The sequence below is a fragment of the Panthera leo genome, chromosome E3 (assembly GCF_018350215.1).
Source record: "Panthera leo isolate Ple1 chromosome E3, P.leo_Ple1_pat1.1, whole genome shotgun sequence".
NCBI classification, from domain to species: Eukaryota; Metazoa; Chordata; class Mammalia; order Carnivora; family Felidae; genus Panthera; species Panthera leo.
The window spans coordinates 32,434,293-32,458,104 of NC_056694.1; the positions used below are offsets into that span (position 1 = coordinate 32,434,293).

General features: G+C 52.5%; 1 protein-coding gene across 1 annotated transcript in view; it reads left to right on the forward strand.

Annotated features, from left to right (window-relative positions):
• Window positions 1-23,812, forward strand: part of TEKT5 (tektin 5) — a 39,615-nt gene that overhangs the window by 14,475 nt on the left and 1,328 nt on the right. The window contains exon 6 of the mRNA XM_042922441.1: window positions 20,739-20,893. Within this exon, the coding sequence (XP_042778375.1) occupies window positions 20,739-20,893 (155 nt within the window). The remainder of the gene's footprint in view (window positions 1-20,738; window positions 20,894-23,812) is intronic.

Genomic DNA, 23,812 nt, shown 5'->3' on the forward strand with positions numbered 1-23,812 from the left:
CTGTGCCAGGGTGGGAGCCTCAGACGGGTGGGGGAGGGGAGAGATGTGAGATATCTTCAGAAGACAGAGTTGACGTCTATGCCTTCCCTCCCCCCTTTACTGGACATTTTTCTGTTAATCTTTCCAGAACAGGGTTGAGGAACTTTTTCTGTTAAGGGCCCGATTCTATTTTCAGCTCTGCAGACCGTACAGTTTCTGTCACAGACTCAGTTCTGTTCATGTAGATGGGCCCCAGACAGTAGGTACACAAACGAGCACGGCCGCGTTCCAATAAAACTTTATTTACAAAAGTAGGCAGCGGGCCGGATGTGGCCCACAGGTTGTAGCTTGCTGAGTACAAACGGCATTTTATGTAGTTTATCATCGCTCCTTCCAGCCCACAGTGTGGGGTTAGAAGCATGGAATGCCTGGGTGTGAATCCTGGCTTCACCATCTCTGCAATCCTGGACAGGTTCCTTAACCTCTCTGTGTCTCAGTTTCCTTCTCTGTAGAATAGAGATGATGATGGTTCTGACCTCCGAGCTGCCAGAAGGATTATATAAACCCGCTGAACCGGTGCTTGGAACATAGTAAGCGCTGTGTCAGTGGCTGTGATTTTCCTGTATTGGTTGGTTCACTTGTCTGTCTGTGTCTCTTCAGGGCATCGCCCCCGTTTCAGCAAGGGAGCCCCCCTGCTTAGTGTACCTCTCAGCACATAGTAGACACCCCTTCAATCTTTGTGTGATGAAGGAGAGGAATCTACGAGGTTGAATTTTCTGTTGTTTTTTTAAAAGAATGATCCATGAATAATGCTTTTAATTTCAATTTTCTTTCTCTCTCCTTCCTTCCTCCCTCCCTTCTCCCTCCCTCCCTCCCTCCCTCCTTCCTTCCTTCCTTCCTTCCTTCCTTCCTTCTTCCTTCCTCCCTCCCTCCTCCTTTCTCCCTTCTTTCCTTCCTTCCTCCCTCCCTCCTCCCTTCTTCCTTCCTTCCTTCCTTCCTTCCTTCCTTCCTCCCTCCCTCCTTCCTTCCTTCTTCCCTCCCTCCTTCCTTCCTTCTTCCCTCCCTCCCTCCCTCCCTCCTTCCTTCTTTCTTCCTTCCTCCCTCCTTTCTCCCTTCTCCCTTCTCCCTCCCTCCCTCCCTCCTTCCTTCCTTCCTTCCTTCCTTCCTAACTTCCTTCCTTCGTCCTTCCTTCCTCCCTCCTCCTTTCTCCCTTCTTTCCTTCCTTCCTTCCTTCCTCCCTCCCTCCCTCCCTCCTCCCCCTCCCTCCCTCCTCCCTTCCTTCCTTCCTTCCTTCCTCCTTCCTTCCTTCCTCCTTCCTTCCTTCCTCCCTCCCTCCCTCCTCCCTTCTCCCTCCCTCCCTTCCTTCCTTCTTCCTTCCTTCTTCCTTCCTTCCTTCTCCTTCCTTCATCCTTCCTTCCTTCCTTCCTTCCTTCCTTCCTTCCTTCCTTCTTCCGGGAAGAACTGTCCTGTTATTGTGGTAAAACAAACATAACAAAAAATGTACAATTGTTTTAGTCTGTTCAGGCTGCTCTAACAAAAATACCATAGACTTATAAACAACAGACATTTATCCCTCATGATCCTAAGCATCAGTATCAAGGCACTGGCCGATTCATTGTCTGGTGGCAGGCCAGTTCTTGGTCCACAGACATCGTCTTCTCGTGGTGTCCCGGCAGAAGGGATTTTTGAGGCAGCTCTCTGAGGTCTCTCTAATCAGGGCACACCCATCCCATTCGTGAGCCCCTAATGACCTAATCACTTTTCACAGACCCCCATGTCTTTTTACTGTCACGGTGGGGATTAGGTTTTGCCGTGGATTTTGGGAGACACAAACCGTTCAGTCCGTAACAATCATTATTACGTGTAGAGTTCACTCGTGCGAAGCTCCCGCTCATTGTTGTGCGACCACCACCACCGTCTGTCTCCGGAACGTTTTTGCGTCTTCCCCAACTGAAAAGAACTCCCGTGTTTCGTGAACTCCCTGCCCACGAGGCCACTCCCCAGTCCCCTGTGTCCCTGGCAGCTGTCATCCTACTTCCCGTCTGTTGTGAATTGACCGCTCTGGGTATTTTGCTCCTGTAGAATCAGACACCCTTTGTTCTTTTGTGACGGGGTTATTTCACTGGGTACAGTGTCTCCGAGGTCCCTCCGTGCAGTAGATCATGTCAGAATGTCCTTCTGTCATAAGGCTGGACAGTATCTCATCGGATGTGTACGCCATGGATCCATTTCTCCAGGGGGACACGGGGATCGCTTCCACCTTTCGGTTATTGCACAAGCATTTTCCTTTAATGAGACGTTTTTTATTGTGGGTCAAATGCCGCACGTTGGCACGTTTCATGGCACAAAGTCTGAGGCCTGGAGGTGACGCGGGAAGCTCCTTTGGTGGGTTTCAGGGGCTGGTTTCTCACCCGTGAAACCGGGAATGCGAATTCCTCCTTGAGGACATTACTCAAAGTGGATTAAGGTGTGGAGTCTTGTGTGCAGTGCTTGGCATGTGGTAAACATTCGATAGAAGCTGACTCAAAGTATTTATATTATCAATGGAGAAGGAAAACTATCTTTTGGGCGGAGGTGGGGAGCACAGCCTTTTCCCTAAATTTCTCCGGGCAAGTTTGGGATTATTCCTAACAGTCTCATCCTCGCTGATCAGAGACTTTTTGCAATCATGTGGAATTTTATTAATAGTCATTAAAAAAAATTTTTTTTATGTTTATTTACTTTTGAAAGAGAGAGCAAGTGCAAGCAGGGGAGGGCAGAGAGAGAGGGAGACACAGAATCCGAGGCAAGCTCCAGGCTCTGAGCAGTCAGCACACAGCCCAACGTGGGCTTGAACCCACATACTGTGAGATCATGACCTGAACCAAAACCAAGAGGCAGACGCTTAACCAACTGAGCTTCTCGGGCGCCCCTGAGGGTGCTCCCTTTAAAGTTATAACTGTTCTGGGGTACCTGGGCAGCTCAGTTGGTTAAGCATCTGCCTCTTGGTTTTGACTCAGGTCGTGATCTCACAGTTCGTGGGTTCAAGCCCCGTATTGGCTCTTCGCTGACAGCTCAGAACCTGCTTGGGATTCTCTCTCTCTCTCTCTCTCTCTCTCTCTCTCTCTCTCTCTCTCCCTCTCTCTCCCTCCCTCCCTCTCCCTCTCCCTCTCCCTCTCCCTCTCCCTCTCCCTCTCCCTCTCCCTCTCCCTCTCCCTCTCCCTCTCCCTCTCCCTCCCTCCCTCTCTCCCCCTCTCTCTCCCTCTCTCTCCCTCTCTCTCCCTCTCTCTCCCTCTCTCTCCCTCTCCTCCCCTCTCCTTACGTGCTTGCTCACTCTCTCAAATAAACTTAAAAAAAAATTTAAAGTTTTAACTGTTCATTGTTGAGCTCAGCCTGATTCCTTTTGGCAAGAAGCATTTCTGGAGAATTCTAGGGCCCCATCCGCACCTGTGCTACAGAGCAAGTATTTGCCCAAGTGGTCCTAGGAATCCACTTAGAACGGCCAGGTCTACACAGTTCCCCATGCAGACTTTGAGTCCAGCAGGGGTTTAGAAGACAGCCTTAGCTGTGTACCATGATCCTAGGGTTCCGTCCCCGAGGCCACAGCCCTTCTTCGCCTGTTTTAAACAGAGAGCGCCAGCCTCCGGCTAAGAACTTGGGGGCAGGCAGCAATGTCTGGCCAGTTTTTTATTTTTTTATTTTTTTTTCAACGTTTTTAATTTATTTTTGGGACAGACAGAGACAGAGCATGAACGGGGGAGGGGCAGAGAGAGAGGGAGACACAGAATCGGAAACAGGCTCCAGGCTCCGAGCCATCAGCCCAGAGCCTGACGCGGGGCTCGAACTCATGGACCGCGAGATCGTGACCTGGCTGAAGTCGGACGCTTAACCGACTGCGCCACCCAGGCACCCCGGCCAGTTTTTTTTTTAAGTGTGTTATTTCTTTATTTTGAGAGAGAGAGAGAGAGAGAGAGAGCATGCACGCATGAGCTGGGTAGGGGCAGAGAGAATCCTAAGTAGGTTCCGCACTGTCAGCCCAGAGCCCGATGTGGGGCTCGAACTCAAAAACCGTTCGATCATGACCTAAACTGAAATCAAGAGTCAGACGCTTAACTGACTGTGGCTCACACTGTGGCCAGTGCCCCTGGCCAGTGTGAACAACATGGTTTTCCATGGTTTCGTCCATTTTTATGGTTACTTGCACTTAGGGCAGATGATGCTGATTTTCCCCTGACGATAGTGATGTAAAATTTTATACTCGAATCAATGAATTTAAGTTTTGTTTTGTTTTTTTTAACAATTGAATTTATTTGAAGAAAGAGTTGTTAGTTGTGTGACGAGTGGTGGGAGGGGGAAGGTGAAAACAGCAGTGTAGACCCCTGCGTGTCAAATATCTCTGCATGTGTGCTAATGGCCGGTAGTACCCGGGTATTTCGTTGAAATGCAGATTCTGGCTGAGCAGGTCCAGGGGCCTGAGGGTCTGTGGTTTGAACAGGCTGGGGCGGGCGGGGGACGAGGGTTTAAGTGCTGCCAGGAGGAAATAGCTGGACTGGAGGTGGTAGAGCCAGTTGGCTTCGACAGACATCTGGGTATGCAGCCGTCTCCTCCCCTTCTCTCCCTCCCTCCCTCTTCGTCCTCCCTGTCCTCCTCCCTTCCAGACTCAATACTAGGGGGAACCAAACCCTTCTAAAAGGCAAACCTCGGCCCTCCAGTCTAATCAGATTTGCCCTGATGGCATCTGCTTTCCAAACTTCCAAGCCGAGCCCTGTCAGCCCTCCCTCCATGGATGGGGCCTGCTTACCCCATCCTGCGGGTCAGCCTGCTTTGTGCAGAGGCAAACGCCCCTCCTGGGGTTTCTGCCACCCCTCGGTGGGTCACGATTTTGACGAGTCAAAATCCCATTTTCCCATCTTGAGCGTTGATGTGGCCGGAGCAAATGAGGACGCCAGGAGCTGGGGGACCAGGATAAGCCAGAAGCGCAGCCTCTGTCAGGCTGTCAAAGAGAGAAGTCAGATTTCTCGACTTGCCGTGGACAGCTGTCTCCCTGCATGCGTGGTGGGCTTTCTTGTCATCAAGGGCAGCAAACAGGAGCAAGCTTCACCCTGAGGACTTCCACCCTGCTCCCTGCCGCACCTGGAGCCCTCCCATCTCCCTCTGTGGCTCCGGCTTCCAGATGCTTCCAGATGCTTCCAGATGCTTCCAGGTGCTCCATCCCAAACCTTGGAGACCACTTGGATGCCTCTCTTCCTCTCCCACACCACGTCCGCTCCATCAGCAAATCCGGTCGGTTCTATTTTCAGAATCTCATTGCCTCTCTCTGCCCCCTCTGCCTCCACCCTGGCCCAGCCTCCAACATGTCTTGCCTGGATTACTGCTGTGGCCTCCCTGCTGCCCTGTTTGCCTTTGGCACTTTCCATGGACTAGCTGGCAGCTAGTTAAGAGGGCATTTGGTTTACCTTGAAAAAAAGTTCAACCGCTTTGGATTCTTCCAAAAACCTTGGGAGTTTGGCCCAGGAGTGCAGCCTCTGTCTGGATAGAGCCCGCCAGTGTCCACGGATCCCCATGTTCACCCTGAGCAGGATGCTCTGCCCCACCGTGGTCCTGAGAACTTCTCAGCGGCCCCTCCCCTTTGCAATGTAGCGCCTCGAGAAATGCATGGTGCCCGGCACATCAAGGAAACGCTGGCTGGGTGGTTTAAGTCCAAGGACAAACACTAGGAGTCTTTGGGCTGAACGGGGCCTGCCTGCTCTTCGGCCCCTCACATTTTTCTTTTAACAGCTTTATTTATCCCTGATGCGTAATTAGCCGCACATATTTCAAGCGTAAAATGTGAGCGGTTTTGACAAATACATGTCACGAGGCCATCACCTGAGTCAAGGTAGTCAATGTATGAAAGGCTTTCTTGTGCCTGTCATCTCTTCCGCACCCCCCACAACCACTGATCTGCTTTCTGTCAGTACAGACGAATTTGCATTTTGTAGACCACATTATAAAGGGACACCTACCCTGTACGCTTTTTTTGTTTGTTTTTTTTTTTTAATTTGGCTTTTGCACTCAGCACAAGGGAGGGTCCTAGTTTACTCCTTATTGTTCAGCAGTTATCCGTTGACCTGTTGAAGGACGTGAAGTTGTTTCCAGTTCCAGCTGCAACCTAGAAAGGTGCTACGGACATTCATGTCCCTACGTTTGTACATACTCTCCTAGAGTTGTTTTTTTGTTTTTAGTATTTTCGTAGGGTCGCCTGGGCGGCTCAGTCAGCTAAGCGTCCGACTCTTTGTTTTTGGCTCTGGTTGTGATCTCGCGGTTCGTGAGTTCAAGTTCAGGTTCCATTGAAAAACGGGTAGCTCTAGGAACTCTGAGCTCAGGTTTCCACAGGGGAACAGCGGGCAGGACTTTTCGGACAGGGCCCGGGCCCTGCAGTTTGCCTGGGTCCCCACCGCATCCCATCACTGCCCACTTTGCTCATCTGGGCCCCTCCCCGGGTTCCAGTAGGCTCGTGCATTGGCCTGTTTTGCTCAGTGCGTGGGAGGAAATGCCGGAAAGCAGATGAATAAAGCAGCTGGGCACAGAAAGAGTTTAACAGAATGCAGAGGGACTGTGAGTTTTAACCTTGAAAGCCTTTGCTTTCATTCTGAGGTGTCTGTGGAGTTTTGCTTTCCAAGGGGTCATTAACACCAGCAGAACACGCTTTCCCTGGGAGGCCGGGCCAGGGCAGGAAGGCACAGCATCTGAGGGGTGAGGGCCTCATCCCTCTGCCAGCCCCTCTGTTTGTCCAAGGAGGTCTGGAACCCATTGTGGAGTGGGAAATACTTTCGTGGTTTGCAAGCAGCCGGATCCTGTCCAGCACGGGTACCCACAGCCAGGCTACTGACGGCTCTTTCTAAAACTGGCCCAGTTTAGAGGGCAGTCTGGTGTGGGGGGGCAAGGGCCAGGCCTTGAACACCACTGCAGCTCTGTGAGAAAGTTCCCTTTGCGGGGTCTCTCCATCAGGCCTGCTGAGGGCATCAGGCCTTGACGTGATACTGATTTGCCTTGACCGTCTATCTGACAGCCATCCAGTCTCGGGCAGGCTTTGAACCTTTAAAGGCAACAGAACTGAGTGAGACTTGGCTGCTTTTTTCCATTTTCTCTCTTGTTATGGTAGCCTCTGTTAATGGCCAGGGGGATTCGTTTTCCACTTGTGGCAATAAAATAAAGATCCTGTTTCAAGTAACGCTTGTCAAGGGAGTTGATTTGAAGAAAAATCGGAAATAATTGTTAAGATGGTATGTGGGTTGTGGCAGGTTAACTCAGGAGAAGCCTCGGGGCGGCATGCGGTAGGTCTCTGCCTGATGCTCCGCTTTGCCCCAGAAGGGATCCAAGGTCTCCTTGCTGTACCTGGGCCACGTGTGCCTGAGGACACTCAGCGTGAGGGGCACCCCCCCTCCCCGAGAGCTCAGGTATGGGCGGTTTTGAGGCCTGTGCCAAGTGGCAAGGTGATGGTTGGGGGTGGGGGGACTGTGTGACCCATTATCTGTCCGCAGTGACACTGAACAAATGGGAGAGAAGCTGCTGGAATCGGGAAGACATAGCAGAGGTCTGGAGCTGGGAAGGTGTCCAACAAACGCAGGAAGTTGGAGGGATGGGACAGGAGAGGTGGGGAGAGAATGGGACAGAACCAGCAAGGGTCCGTTGGGGGGAACCATACAAAGGAAGCTGTCTTGAGGTCACTCTGCGAGCACCGCCAAGGCTCAGGGAAGCTATTCCTTCCCTCCTCCCACCGCCAGAGCTTTAGTTGGTGTTAGCCAATCACACGCTTCGACTGGAAGCCGGGGGTGGGGCAATCGCTGGGATTGGTTCCTGCGGAGACAGGAAGCCTGTAGGAGGCAGCCTGGCCCAGGCAGAGAGCACCTAGCGGTTTCCTAATTTCTTCCAAGGTGTGACTTGTCCACTCTTGGGTCCTTGGCTGTTTGTCTGCTTGGGAGCCACCGCCCAGCCTCTTGTATGCTCCTAGCTGTTGCATCTCCTTGCCTTGTCCAGGTCCAGAATTTTCTTGCATCTCAACATCCTTCATCCCCCCCGTGTGTCAGCCCCACGGTGCAGTGTGGATGGCTGCGTTGAGTTCTGGCTCTAGCGCTTTCTGGCTAAATGGCCAAGGCCGGATTGCTTCACCACTCTGTGCCTCGGTTTCCCCATCTCTCGAATGGGAGCAGTAATGTTTGGCAGACGTCTGTGAGAAAAACAAAAAACAAAAAAACAGCTGTGTCGGTGACCGTATTGGTGCCCCGTGAGTATCAGCTGGAAAGATGGTAAAAAAAAAAAAAACAAAAAACCATAGTCTGATCTCCGATCCGGAGGGAGGAACGGCAAGGTGGCAGAAAGAACATGGCATCTGGAGTCAGAAGACCAGGATGAATTTTGGTACAGCTAAGGGATCTTGGGAAAGTAACTAACTCCTCTGAATCTCCGTGTCTCAATGTATGCGACAGGAGTAATCCTGCCAGCTGTGAGATCAGAGGGGAAGGGGCAGGTGAGCAGTTCTTGTGCTTGGCTGCACACTGGAACCACCCACATGCCTGGGTCTCACCTCTAGGGATTTTGATTTAAGTGGTTGGGGTGTGGCCCCAGGCATCCAACCTTGTGAACTACCCCCAGCCAAGATGGAGAACCAGAGGTTCTGAGTTCAGACCGGTGTTTTCTCAGAGTGTGGTCCTTGGGCCAGAGGCATCAGCCTCACCCAATAATGTATTTGAAATGCAAATTATTGGGCTCCCTTCCAGCCCTTCTGAATTAGAAACTCTGGGGCCCGTCCATCTGAGTTTTAACAAGTTCTCCAGGTGTATCCCAGGCATAGACGTGCAACGGATGGGTGTTAATCCCCTCCCTCTGCAGCTGTTTACTTAGCACATCTTATGTACTAGACTCTTTAGGTGTTGAGGATATAACGCGAACCGGACGAGATCCCTGCCCAGAAGGGGGCTTCCATTCTACTGGGGGAGACTGGTTTTTAAAAAAATAAACAATTAATTAGAAATTGTGATAAATGTTAAGGAGACGCTTGAAGGCCCACGCTAGTGGATTGCCATGAATTTTCCTACTCACACAAGTGTCCTCTCTAGCAGGGAGACTCCACCAGTGTCTAAACCCCTCCAGGACTTGCTGGACCCCTGACCTCAGACAGCCTCTCAGCAGCTGGTGTTTGCATTGCCTGAAGGCAGCTGGCCACCTCTGGACAGCACTCACCGGGAGCAGGGCTTAGTCAACATCTATCCTGCTCTTCACCTGGGGTGAATTTCCTCCCCAGTGGTATTTGCCAGTGTCTGGAGAGGTTTGGGAGGCAGGCGTGGGACTGACAGATAATGGGTAGAACCTAAGGATAACGATAAACACTAGATAAGGCGCAGGACAGGCCCCCACAACAAAGACATATCTGTCTCCGCATGTCAAGGTGCCAAGTTTGTTCCGGAGCCTTCACGACCTGAGTTTCTGGTGTGGTCGCTCCAGAACACTCCTGTCCTCACTCTCCTTGCCCCCGGGCTTGGCTGCACTTGAAAACCTTCCACCATTTGACCAGCAAAAGGATTCCTAGCGGCCTTCTCCCTTCCTGAGCTGAGAAAGCTGCCTTTGAGCCAGGCATCTCCTTGGAAACCCCTTGGCTTCGCGCAATTTGGAAAACAATGAATTTGCAAGGTTGCACAAAGCATCCAGAGGCCTCAGGCCGGCTGGAACTGCTAAATGCAATTTTTTTTCCCTCCACATCAAAAATAATTTCCTGGCCTTAGATGCTTTCTCTGCTGTCACAAGACAAGACGCCGGCAGATAGTTTTACATGGCAAACAACCTCGTTGGACCCCTTCCCCTCCTCCCCCCCGACTTTCAAAGCCTTGGGATGGATTTCTGTTCCAGCCAGGAATATCAGGGCACTTTTCCGCTGAGCCTCGAGGTTGGTTTTGGCCTAGGCGGACCTGGCAATTGCGCACACAGAGGGATGGGGTGGAGGGGGGGGAGGTTTGCCCTCAGCTGCTCCCCTGCAAGGGCTGAGGGTGGCTGATCACGGTCTGCTTGGCCATCGGGGTGCAAGAGGGAAAAAGAAGATTAACCGTAATCTCTAAAGACTAAGCTTCCTGTGTGTAGCCAGGGTTCTCATGGCTTTTCTTGTGTTAACTCCCCTTCCTCAGATGTCAGTAGTGCGAAGGCTAAGGAGCCCTGGTCTCCTGGCTTAAGGCTTGGCAAAAAAAAAAAAAGGCAGTAAATAATTAAGTAGATAGACGAATACATGGAGGGACAGATGAACAGACAGAAAGTGCTCTGGTCAGGGCGCCTGGGTGGCTCAGTCTGTTAAGCATCTGACTCTTGATTTCGGCTCCCTGTTGGTGAGGTCGAGCCCCGGGTTGAACTCTGCACTGACAGCGCAGAGCCTCCTTGGGATTCTCTGTCTCCTTCTCTTGGCGATTTGCTAAGGCCACGTGCTCAGCAGGGTGCTGTTGGCATTCGAACACAGGCTGGTGGCACCCCCACCTGTCTTCTAGGCGGTTCCTACTGATTTTAAGGGGCTGGGCAGGCTGAGGTGTGTGAAATCTGGCCTCTCCTCCCTTGGCGTGCTCCCATCCGTTACCAGTGCCCCCTGCTTTGCTTTCTCAATAGTCCCGTGACCTTGTGACTTCCATGTCTCTCCATCCCGCCTTGATGTGGGTCCTCTGCCTCTCATTGCCCACTGGCCATCTTGGTCCCCTCTGTCCACCCTGCAAATGGCGGCCAGAGAGATCTGCCTCCAGCTACGAATCCGACGCTGTCCTGCCATCTTAAAACTTTCATGTGCATGGGATTACTTGAGGGTTTTGTTAAAATGCAGATTCCCGTGGTAGGTCGGGGGTAGGGCCTATACCCTGCATTTCTTTTTAAGTTTATTTACTTATCTTGGTGGGGGAGGGGCAGGGAGAGAGGGAGAGAGACAATCCCAAGCAGGCTCTGGACTCTCAGCGCAGAGCCCGACTCAGGGCTCAGACCCACAAACCGTGAGATCATGACCTGAGCTGAAATCAAGAGTCGGATGTCTGAGCCACCCAGGTGCCCCAACATTTCTAATAAGCACTCAGAACCCAGTGATGCTGGTACACAGACCACACTTTGAGTAGCAGAGCAGTACAGAAATTATTCTCTAAATGCCGGAAACCTCAGAGGAGCATTAGCCTTGTATGAGATGGGCCGTTTCTGATGACTGGGGCTCCCTCTGTGATGGGCTACAGGCAGGGGTCTCAAACTTCTGGCTCCGGGGCCAACTCTGCCCCCTCTTGGCCTGTTTTTGTAGATAAAGTTTTATGGAAACACAGGACCCCCCCCACCCCATACATTTACATGTTGTCTGTGGCTACTTTTGCACTGCCGTGACCAAGTTGAGTAGTTGTGACAGAGACCGTGTGGCTCCTAAAACCTGAAATACCTACCCCACAGACCTTTCCGGAAACATCTGTTCACTATCTAGAGCATCCTCAAGATGCTCCAGAAGGCTGTGTACTGGGACTCCCTAATGTCTGAAGGGGCTTGACTTGAAGACTTGAAGACTTAAAACTTGACTTGAAGACTTAAAAACCAAATCAAGGGGTGCCTGGGTGGCTCAGTCAGTTGGACGTCTGACTTCACCTCAGGTCACGGCCTCACGATTTGTGAGTTCAAGCCCTGCATTGGGCTCTGTGCTGACATCAGAGCCTAGAGCCTGCTTCGAGTTCTGTGTCTCCCTCTCTCTTTGCCCCTCCCCTGCTCGCTCTCTCAAAAATAAATAAACGTTAAAAAAAAAAAAAAACGACAGCACAGAGAGCCATACCTGCAGCTAACAGGTCTCAGGCTGGGTCTCAGGGAAGTGGCTCCAGGCGCACGGGGCAGACCCATGATGCTTTGAGGTATAGCACACATCCCCTGGTCCAGGAGCCTTGTAGCATCCTAGCCAGTGGGGGAGCGTAGGCCCCCGTCCCCATTTGCCGGATAAGGAAATCGCCAGTGCAGCCCAGTGGCTGAGTGGGGGTGTGGGTTCCACAGCTAGTTTGTGGTAGGGTTTGGACGGGAACCTGGGTCTCCTGACTTCCCGCCTGGGGCTCCCACCTCCGAGACAACCTGCGCGGAGGCCCTGGTGGCCTGGGGATCTGCCTGGAGGGGTGTCGGTTAACAGAAAGAACTTCGGTTGGGGGAGGAGGGTTGAGGGCGTGTGGCCCACCATCTGCCTCCCACTGGCTCCCTCTCCGAGCCACATTCCGGAAGCTGAGAAAGAGGACATTCCTCCTCCCTTGCACTGGCGACCCCTGCCTTGACCCCTTACGCCCAAATAAGTGGGTTAATGGAGGTTAAGTGTGAGCCCTGGACTGGAGGTCTGAGGGAGTCTGAGTTGCCTGCGAAGCCAAATTCTGTCAAGTGAATCTCAGTTTCCTATTGTCTTATATTAAAAAAAAAAAAGAAGAAGAAAAAGAAAAAGACCAAAGACCCCAAAGGACAAATCTAACAGACTGAACATTGCAGGGTGGGGGTTGTGCAAGTGCCAGGCGCCCGACTAAGCACTTGACCCACCGTATCTCATTTAATGCCCACAGCAACGTTGGGGGTGAGCTAGTGTCGTGCTGGTTTTGCGGATGAGAACAGGAGCCCCCCCCCCCCCCCCCAGCGTCTGGCTCAGTGAGAAGGAGCTCAGGGGATGTGGGGGGACTTTCTGGCACGAGGCACAGGGGGATCGAGTGACCCGTTCCCGGTCAGGGGCTCGAATTTGAACGTGGCTCTGTGTGACCGCACAGGGGCGCGGTGGCACCAAGTGACCTGCCCCTCCCCACCCTCCGTGCGCTGCGCGACCCTCAGCCTCACAGCTCCCACTGGCAGGCGGCCTGCAGCTCACAGGGCACAGAGCTGGGGCCTAGGGAGCAGAGTGAGGTGAGCCCTGCACCGTCGCCACCTCCTTCCCAACCGTGTGCCAGCTTCTGGGCCCAGGCTGCCGAGACTCCTCCCATGGGGTGACCCCCCTGGGCCAATCGCACGGCGGCCCGCCCAGCCTCTGAGCCAGGCTGTGCCCTGCCCCACGAGCTCCTTCTCCCCCCTGCTTCTTGGGCTCTGTGGGAGCAGAAAGGTTAACACCCCTAAGGCCTGCGGGAGAGGAGGTGCTTCTGGGAAGCCCTCAGAGCTCAGGGACTGGGGAGAGAGAAAAAGAGGGAAGGAGAGAGAGAGAGAGAGAGAGAGAGAGAGATGCCTCTACCTGGCCCAGGAAAGATGGGGAAGGGGCGTGATGACTTTCTTGTGGTCCTTTCCAGGGGTATTTGTGGGAGAAACACACACACATGCATGTACACGCTTACTTTTGGAAGAGCAGGTCACGACCCCTGCTGTTCATGTGGCTCCAGAGATGGGTGTGTGTGTGTGTCTTACGGCTCCGTGTGCCGGGCGGTGGAGGGGGCTCACACGCCTGCTGGGGTTTCCGGGAGCTCCTCCCGGGCTGGCCACCCCGTGCCCTTACCTCCACTCTGTGCAGTGGGGCTATTACCATCCCCTGTTTACCAGAAAGGTTCCGAGATCCTAGGACACTTGCTGAGGTCACCCAGCGTGGGCTAGGATTTGGATACTGTCAGGCAGGCTACTGCCAATGTCTGTCCTCTTTTTGTTTAATTTTTATTTATTTGTTTGTTTTTGAAGTTTATTTACTTCTTTTGAGAGAGGGTGCCCGTGGGAGAGGGACAGAGAGAGAGGGAGAGAATCCCAAGCGGGCTCCACTCTGTTAGTGCAGAGCCCAAGGCAGGGCTCGATCTCACAAACCACGAGATCATGAGCTGAGCCAAATCAAGAGTCAGATGCTTAACCGAATGAGCCGCCCAGGCGCCCCTGTCCTCTTTTTAACCAAACACCCTGTGGTGTGTGTTAGTCTCCATCCTGGGGGCAAATGTTCATTGAGCACCAACCAATTGGTCCATATCTGCAAAGCCCTCCACAAAGTACCTGGCACATAGTAAGCACTATTTCAAGTGTTGGACGTTATTATTTATTGTTATTATTATTACTGTGTTCCAGGCATTAATCAGTAGAGGCACTGAGGATTCAGCAGTGAGCAAAAGTCCGTCCTCATGTGAAGCTTACTTTCTTTTCTTTTTTCAAGTTTATTTATTTATTTTGAGAGAGCGTGTGTGAGTGTGGAAGGGGCAGAGAGGGAGAGAGGGAACCCCAAGCAGGCTCCACGCTGGCAGCACAGAGCCTGACACAGGGCTCGATCCCGGGAACTGTGAGATCATGACGTGAGCCAAAATCAGGAGTCGGACGCTTAACTGACTGAGCCACCCAGGCGCCCCAGAGTTTGCTTTCTGGTCGGGGGAGAGGAATAGCATTAATGAACAAAACATGTATTATGTCAGCAGGTGTAAGGACTGGAGAGAAATACAGTAGGGGTTTGGGTGGTTGGGAGTGCCGGCCAGGGTGGGGGGTTGCATTCTTCTGTGTGTTCTAGCCACAACCTGAAGGAGGCGAACGAGTGATGTGGGTGTCTGGGGAAGGAGCATCCAGGCAGAGGGGGCAGTGTGTAAAGGGAGGTGTCGGTATCTGGGACACTCATTCTGTGTGTGTGGGTGGGTATGAGGGTGTGTGTGCACACACGCACACATACACACACGTATGAATGTAACAGGTGCCTTGAGTCTGAGGGATCCTGACCTTGGGAGGGTATTGGGTTTGCCCAGACCTTCCCATCTTGCAAGACTGCCCGAGCACTGAGCTTCCTGCCTGCCTGGGCCGGGGTCTGGATTACCCGGGCCACGGTGAAAGAAGAGCACAGCTCTGGGCTGGGGGTTGGAGTGTCAGGTTTTTAAAGTGGTTGGCTTCAGATTCAGCCTTGTGATGAGGCTACTACTCCTTCCCCAGACCCCTTTCTGGAAGCCCAAGCCCACGTGCACATCTCAAACAGTACCTTCGACCTGCTCGGTCAGTGTTGGGGATGAACGGAATCACTTGACTTCACTTGGGGCTTCCTGCCAAGACAGACAGCCTTGATTTACAACACCAAGTCCATGACTGTGGTCATTAACCTGCTTACTTCCCTTGGAGACATAATGTTCATGTGTCTCTGTATTGCTTGAACCAATAGGGCTTGACTGTGGCTGCACTTTTGAATTACTCAGAGAGCTCCTGAAACATCCTGATACCCAGACCCATGAAATCAGAACTCTATCTATCTATCTATCTATCTATCTATCTATCTATTTATCTATCTCTCTATCTATCTATATTTGTAAAGTTTGTTTATTTATTTTGACTGAGAGAGAGAGAGAGTGAGTGGGACAGAGAGAGAGGGAGAGAATCCCAAGCAGGCTACACACCATCAGCACAGAGCCGCACATGGGGCTTGATCCCATGAACCGTGAGATCATGATCTGAGCTGAAACCAAGAATCAGACGCTCAACCAGCTGAGCCACCCAGACACCCCAAGCATCTGTATTTTTTAAAACCATCGCAGCAGGGAACCTGGGTGGCTCAGTTGTTTAAGCGTCTGACTTTGGCTCAGGCCACCATCTTCTGGTTCATGAGTTCGAGCCCTGCATCAGGCTCTGTACTGACAGCTCAGAGCCTGGAACCTGCTTCAGATTCTAGGTCTCTCTCTCTCTCTGCCCCTTCCCCACTAATGTTCTCTATCTCTGTCTCTCTCAAGAATAAATATTAAAAAAAAAATTAAAACCCTCCCAGTGATTCTAACATGCAGCCAAAGTCCAGAATCAGTACCCTTTACTATCAGATGGTATTTTTTTTTAAATTGGCTTTCTCCCATTAAAAAAGAAACAAAAAACCTAAACTACAGAAGTTATTTTAAAAGGAAACTTTAAATCTGGTAGGGTTGTGGGAATTTTTTCCTTTCTGACCCCAGGGAAGAGAGATGACTTTATCACACTCCTCACTTCTTGGTGCATCCTGTTTATAAAAAGCCCCTTGCTTATTTCTTTTTCCCTCCTTTTATCCTGTCCTTCCTGCTTCCTCCTTTTCTCACATAGACGACTTTCCCATCGATGACCGTTTTAACTGTTGAACGTGGACCTCTTGGTCGAGATGTATTCTTACAAAATGTGCATGGCCGTTGTAGGTGCAGGGATTTTTAATTTTCTCCAAAGGGATTGTGTAATAGAGTTCACTCGTTTGCCTTCTTTTCTCCCCCTGCGTAGTTTTAAAGACCCACCCCTGGTCCTACCCACACCTAGTCTACACCTAATGGCCACCAAAATCGTCTGCAGTGCCCGTCTGCTATCTCTTACTCGTCCTTCTCCATGGTCAATGGCATCCATTGCCAGCTTACTGCCCACTACGAGTGATACCGCATGGGACATCCTTGATATATTTATTCCTGACAGTCTTGGGTTCCCACAGTATATACCCAGGAGGGGATATACTGGGATATGTGGGTCATCTTCTTAGACCCAGGGCTCTTCTCCCACGGGATGTTATGGAATTTGGGGTCCAAGGACCCGGCTGACCTGGAGCTTGGTGGGCCAGGCTGGCATTTGGTGCCTACATGAGCACCGGGCAACTTCTTAGCTTCCTCTTGGGCATGAAGGTCAAGGCTACTGTGTCTCAGGCTCCCGCCCCTGGTCAGTCCACTTGGTCTCTGGCTCCTGGCCCTTGGAGGTCACATTCCTCAAACTTTTGGAGGCTGAGTCATTGCCCACGTGGATAGGACTGGGGTGGGTGACAGGGGCTGTCCCCAAGACAGAATGAGAGAGAGAGAGAGAGAGAGAGAGAGAGTGTGTGTGTGTGTGTGTGTGTGTGTGTGGCTTTTTCCTCCCTTCTAGGACCCTGGCTGTGAGTGACAGAGGCTGCACACCAGGTTATGGGGAACAGTTGGGGCAGATTTGCTTTGGGTGTGAGTCATTAATGGATTTTAGAGGGGCCGATTCTGGAAAACCCCTACTATTCTGGAAAATGCACCAGCAGGCCTGCTCAAGAAATTCAAAGGGGAGACGGGAGGTGGTGGCCTGGAGATACAAACAACACTCAGCACCCAGCACCCCCACAACGCCAGCAGAGGGAGGCAGGGGACTTGGGCTGTGACCGCCCGCCCAGCTCCCCAGCCCCGCTCCATTTTCTCACCTGCTGCATCCGTGTGCCTGGGAGACAGTGTGATACAGGGTTTCCCAAATCCAGTCGCTCCTGGGCCACCTTCTTGATGTCACCAGATCCACCGGCCACCTGGGCTATTATTTATATTTCAGTTTAAATCCAGTCCCTGAAAAGGGCTTAAAAACACATGCATTTAAAACGTATTTCCGTCCCTTGTGTAAATGGAAAACTGGTGGCGCTTGCCATAACTAGAAAGGAGCTACAAGAATACATATAAGGCAAGTAGAGCAAACTTGTTAAAATGTTGCTGCAGCCTGTTGCCTGCGGAAGCCTCTGGATTCCACCTCCGCTCGCGGGACCCCCTGGAAGTGGTTGGCAGGCTTGAAAAAGAATCGATGAATTTCAGTTCATGGTGCGGCTGCTGCGTCCCTGTCCCTCCGCTGTGCTGGCGAGAGAGTTCCTGGAGAACATGTAGTGGAGGCCCCTTGGGTGGCCCCGTCCCCCACCAGTGTCCTGCACACTAACCACATCCAATGCATATTTTCCTAACAGAGGGTGGAAGGAACTTGAATTTCTGCCATGCTCAAGGGAGCACTTACAGTTGTAGCAAAGCCTTGTCGGCGCTTCACAAGAGGTGTGTGTTGCGTATAATAAATATTTACCGCATAAAGGAGCACACGAATGAGTGAATTCTGCACTAGAATGTAAACTCCACCGGGATGGGTTTTCTGTCTGTTGGGTTCAGTGCTGTGTCCGATTCCTACAAGTGCTTTGCACCTAATAGGTGCTCAGTGAACATTTGGTAAGTCGACGAGTGGATCGGCGAGACTGTAGAAGAATGAGTGAATGAAGAAATGATTGAGTACATGAATGAGTGTGAGCACCACCCTTTGACTCAAGAGTCAGGCCTCTTGCAAAGTTGCAGGCCCCCAGGGAGGCTGGCCGAGCCCTGAGCTGGGGACCAGGGGACCAAGAGAGCCAACGGGAGAAACCAACATAAACACAGCCTGGGAGCAGCTCAAGGGTGTCTTAGCAGCAGCTAAGAGGAAGCAGAGCATCCTGGGAGCTGCCTTCATGGGCTCAGGCAGGGGGCACGGCTGGCAGCTACCCCAGCAGCCAAACCCTCAGTGATGTCCTCCTTACCCCACCTCGCCAACAGGCCACAGACGTGTAGATCTGAGAGGGAGGGGCTGTTTTCTGCACGGGGTAACGTGATGCCAAGAAGCATTTTTCAGCTCTAGAAGGCTTGATTTTCTTCTGTACCAGGCTGAGGTGGTGCTTTCAGAGATTTGCATGTCTGTGCCAGCCCTCTCCCCGCCCCCCAACACACACACAAAGGGGCAGGTTTTTAAGGAAAATCCCCACAAGTTCTAAGAGCTGTCTCTGCACTCGAGTGTTTACATGTGCTCATGTGCCGAGCACAGAACACACGGGATAATGTTTAACCAACATGTGGTCAGTGGCACTCTGGTTCTGGGTGGCTCCGTGAGGACCCGGTGAGAGGCCAGGCTTCCTCCTCATGGGCTTTGAAGGAGGGTCAGTGGCCCCCTTGACCCTCCATAGCCCTGCCACCCATCTCCACCCCAATAGGAAAAGGACATCCTTTTGTTACCTTGAAATAGCAAAACACGCTCTTTCCGGGCTTTTTCCCTAAGCTGATAGGGAAGTCAGGACTTTAATTCTTTGGAAAAAAATTGCCTTTTAATTTCTTGTGCCCGTAGAATATTGGCTCAGCCCAGCTACAGTAGTCATCAGGTTATGTCGTCGGGTTATAGTCAGTAGGTTATGACTTGCGAGCACTTCCTAGCTCAGAAAAAGAGGGAAAACAATATGAATGTAATGTCCTCGAAGGCGGGGACTGGGTCTCACGCTTGTGATCCCTGCTCCATTCAGGAGGCAGGCACACTCATGTGCCAGTCGTGTTTTCCGATACTGAAATCTGAGATGGATCGGACCAATATAAAGTTTAGGGTACACTCTTCCCAAGCCTCAGGGTGGACAAGGACGATGGGGGAGAGCTGGCTAAACATCTAGACTTCCAGGGCTCCCTGTAACTCACTCACTCATTCACTCATTCACTCATTCACTCATTCACTCATTCATTCATTAACTGACTGTTTATTGAGTTCCTGACATGAGGAGAGTTTGTAGATTTAGCAAATAAAAAGCAACCTGTCCCAGTTGAACAGGAATATTGGAGTAACAACAAATCATTTTTTTTAGCGCAGGTATATCCGGCGTGGTAGCTGACACATATACTAAAAAGGTGCTTTGTTGTCGATCTGAAATTCACCTTTAACTGGGTGTGCCGGCTTTTATCTGCTAGCCCTCGCTCTGCACCATGCACTGTTCCTGGCGATGGGGGTACGGCATGGACAAGCCCCCAACTTCTTGGAGCGTACGTGCTAGCGGGGGAGACGGACAAACAGCGGAAGGCAGGCTTGTCAGAACGGGGCGCCATCCGGCCCTGCCAAGTCTGGAAGGGGTGTTAGTGCAGCCCACCCACAAAGAATCTTCTGGAAGGAGGGGTCCCCAGAGAAACGGGAGCCACTCACGGTGATGGTAGGAGAGTGGACGTGTCAGCCGCAGTGAGGTGACATCTGCTGAGTACTCTCGGTTCTGGTGTGCTTATGTCGGCCAAGGGTGGGATCAGGTTCCTTCTGGTGCCCGTTCTTTATTCGTCCTCTCACGCTGTTACTTTGTATTATGGAAAATTTCCAACACACAGACGTCGAGAGAATCCTATAAAAGTCCCCCAACATGAATGTCAACGCCTTGCCAATCTTTTCCTGCAAATGACCTTTTTCCGATTTTAGCTTTGTTTTCTACTGAAGTATGACAGTCTTCCAGTAAAGTGCACAGCTTGATTAATTTTGACAAGGGTCTTCCGCCCGTGTTTACAGCTATGGTACTCCACTCAGGTTAAGATATAGAACATTCCGGGTCCCCAGGAGCCTCTCTCCTGTCCCTTCCTGGGATCTGTACTTCACCAGGTACAGCTGATGTCTTCTCTACAGGGCATTAGAGTGGGGAAAATATTTCTACACATAAATAGAAAATCTTGAGCCTCTTTCCCCTCTTCTCCCTTTGTTTTCTTCCTTTCTAGTTTATTTACTGATCTAGTTACTAGAAAGGTGCATTTTGGATTATAAAAAGATCTAGAACAACCTAGATTAATTCGGATTACAGCGGTTCAGAGATTAGCTATTGTTTTGGATTATTGTGTTAGTCTTAAAAAAAAAATTTTTTTTAATGTTTGTTTATTTTTGAGAGAGAGAGAGAGAGACAGAGCATGAGCAGGGGAGGGGCAGAGAGAGAGGGAGACACAGAATCCAAAGCAGGTTCCAGGCTCCGAGCTGTCAGCACAGAGCCCGACGTGGGGCTCGAACTCATGGACTGTGAGATCATGACCTGAGCCGAAGTCGGATGCTTAATCACTGAGCCACCCTGGTGCGCCTTATTGTGCTTAAAGGCCTTTCTCCCTCTCTGTCCCTTTTTTTGCCTGAACACTAATTGGCTAACTCCAGTGGGTATTGGAGGTTGAAAACACAACCAGCCTTGGCACCTGCCCCTCCCCAGTGTCCGCAGCGTCCTGGGTGACCAGAAGTGCCCCAGATGTTATCCTGAGATTGTCTTCGCGGAGCACAGTCCCTGCCCCCACAGCCCTCATGGTTGGGAAAGAGCCATTGAGGCATTCTGCCGCCCAGGGCTGCTCCTTCCCTGACACCCCACGTGTTCCCCGCAGACGCTGCAGGAGATCTTCCAGGCTGAGAATACCATCATGCTTCTGGAAAGGTCCATCACGGCCAAGGAGTGCCCACTGAAGGTGGCGCAGACGAGGCTGGAGTGCCGGACCTGGCGCCCCAACGTGGAGCTGTGCAGGGACATCCCACAGTTCGAGTGAGTGGGGGAGGCCAGGACGCAGAGGGGTGGGTCCCGCGAGCTCCCAGGAAACCTGGGTCTGAAAAATGGACCCCCCTCCCACCAGTCAGGACGTGTAGCCCCACTACTCAGCAGGACCCTGGGCAGGGGCTAGAGTTCTGGGGTCCCCTGGATAGTCTCCGCCACCTTGTGCTCTGAGAACCTTCCAGCTTTCCCCTGAGAGCTCAGCAGAGGGAGCCTCCCAGGCCGGAGATCCCCGTGCCCCTGCCAGCCCCTGTGAGGGGCTCCAGCACACCTCCCTCCGTCTCCGTCTCCCTCTTTGTAAAGTTGTCACCCACGAACGCTGGAATAGCTTAATCCCGCCCATCCCGCTTTGTGAAGGAGAGGCCCTCCTCACTGGAGAAGGGGTGCAAAGCTCACGCAGGCCCCGAAACGGGGGTTTGGGAGCGCGGGGCTGGGGTCTGGAATGGGATGACGGCCGGGCAAAGCAGGAACAGGCCATCAGACACGGAAATTTGTGTGACCAGGGTCAGGCCCCTTGGTTGTGTGTGCCAGGGACGCTGGCTTAGCTAGCTGCTGCTGCGTGACAAAAGCCCCAGGGCCCTGTGGCTTGTCCCCCTCCTGAGCCAGATGGGCCGAGATGTGGAGAAGAGAGCTGGGGAGGAAGGAGGAAGAACATTCTGAGAGAAAACACTGGGTGGCTCCAGGTGATGGTGTTTGATGTGGGCACAGCCTGAGATAATCGTTCAGGAAACAGAAGAGCTGGGCGTGTTTGTTGGCCGGGAGTGGACAGGGAGAGTGGCCCCAGGCTTTGAACTTGAAGACCTGGCTGCCTGCTCCCCAGCCTGCTGCTGGCCTGGAAATGACTGGAAGTTCTTCACCCTGGGAGTGGGTGCCGTGCCCGGGGTCCCCCTGCAGCTGGGCTGGCAGGGGTCCAGGTCCCGGGTGAGGGCTCGGGGGAAGCTCTCCCGATCCCTCTTGTACAAGTTCCCGCTTCTTAGATGTTCAGGTTGGTTCCGGCACCCTCTGGGGCCAAGGGGTGTCTGATAACCCACCCCCAGGGGACTTTCACGGAACAGGGCTTTCAGGGACCAGATGTTGTCCCGGAAGGCCCATTACTCGGGGACAAGCTCCCTGCCTCTGTGTCCACCAGCTGTGCCCCCGAAGGGGGTAGACGGGGAGCATGGGTGGGCCATGTTTGGCTCAGGAGCCCCGGGCATTGTGCGTGCGTGCACTCACACGTGTGTCTGTGTGTGTCCGTGTGTACATATGTATGTGTGTGCACGAGGGCTTTGGGAGCTCAGCAGATAATAGGATTCAAGGCATCTGCCTTCTCCAGCAGCTGAAGTGTCCCATCTCTGCATTACTCTCCTTGCCGCCCGCCCCCATCCCTCCTTCTCCACCTCTGGGCCTTCTTTCCTGTTTCTTCTATAGGTAACCCCTCCCCCTCTGACCCTCTCCTGGCTCAGGTCCCGTCCATGCCCATTCCCGAGAACGGACACCCGTTTATATTTACATTTAAATTAATGAACATGAAACAAATCCTAAAACTCAGCTCCTGACGTCCACGAGCCACAGTCCAAATGGGTGGCCAGAGGCTACCATATTGGACAGCGCAGAACATTTCCGTGGCTGCAGAAAGTTCTGTTGGACAGCGCTGGGCTAGAGCCCCAGGGAGCCAAGAGTTTCCAGGCTTCTATGTGACCTCTCCCTAGCCCAGGGCCGCCGTGGGGAAGCCCATCCTGATATCCAACTCAAGCCCTTTGGGTAGCATGTCCTCTGGGCCTGAGCACAGAGGCGGGACCCACGGCACAGCCCCCGAGACTGGGCCGCTATCACAGGTCCCTACGGCTGCTGTCACAAGTCACCGCACACCGGGTGGCTTGAACAACGCTTCTGTATTCGCTCACACTTCCGGAGGCCAGATGTGTGAAATCGACACGGTGGCAGGGCAGGCTCCCCTGGAGGCGGGGAGGGAGAGTGTGCACCGTGACTCCTCTTGGCCTCTGGTGTTGCCGGGCGTGCGTGATGCCCTCGGCGTGGGCCGCATCACCGCCACTGCCTCTGTCTTCACGGCCTTCTTCCCACGTGTCTCTCTGTGCCTCGCATCTCCCCCTCCTTCCTGGGATAAGGGGCCCCGTCTTTGCGCTTAGGATCCATCCTGAATGCAGGTTGACCTCACCTCAGGATCACCTACACCTGCAAAGACCCTGTTTCCAAATGGTATCACATTCCCAGGCCCCGCGGTTTTGGACTTGGACACATCTTTGGGGACCACCCTTCAACCCACTCCATCTGGATGTTGTGACAACCTCGTAACCCCTCTCCCGCCCCTGTTCTTGCCCCTTCTGATCTCATCTTTAGACAGTGGCCCGGAGATTTTCCCAAAATTTGAGTCAGCGACTCACACCCCCTCCAATGCTTACACACCATTTAACCCCCCAGGGGCCTCCCACGGCCCTGAGGACAACCCAGGCCCCTCGATTTTGGATTTTGCTGTGTTCTATGCTCTAGCCCTGCCCTCTGTCCAGTTGGGTAGCCACCAGCTGCACATGTGGCTTCTCCATTTACATTTCAATGAGTTAAAATGAAATACCATTAACAAAAACAAGTTTCTCCCTTGCTCTGCCTGCATTGCAAGTGCCCACGGACCCCACGCGGCCAGTGGCGCCCAGAGAGCACGGTGCAGGTATAGAACATCTCCGGCGTTGGGAAGTCCTGTCCTGTAGAATATGTTCCCTCTTGGGTTTTATGCAGCCAGCTGGTTCTCATCTTTTATTCTCGGGTCACAAGCTCCCTCCCCAGAAGGGCCTTTCCTGATGCCTTTGGAAGTTTCCCCAGAAGCAGAGCTTCGGGAGAAAGGGAGTGGGGGGAGGCAGGATAGGGGAGCGCGGCTTCGTCCTGATCCCATAGGAGTCTCTGCATCATGAATTGCAC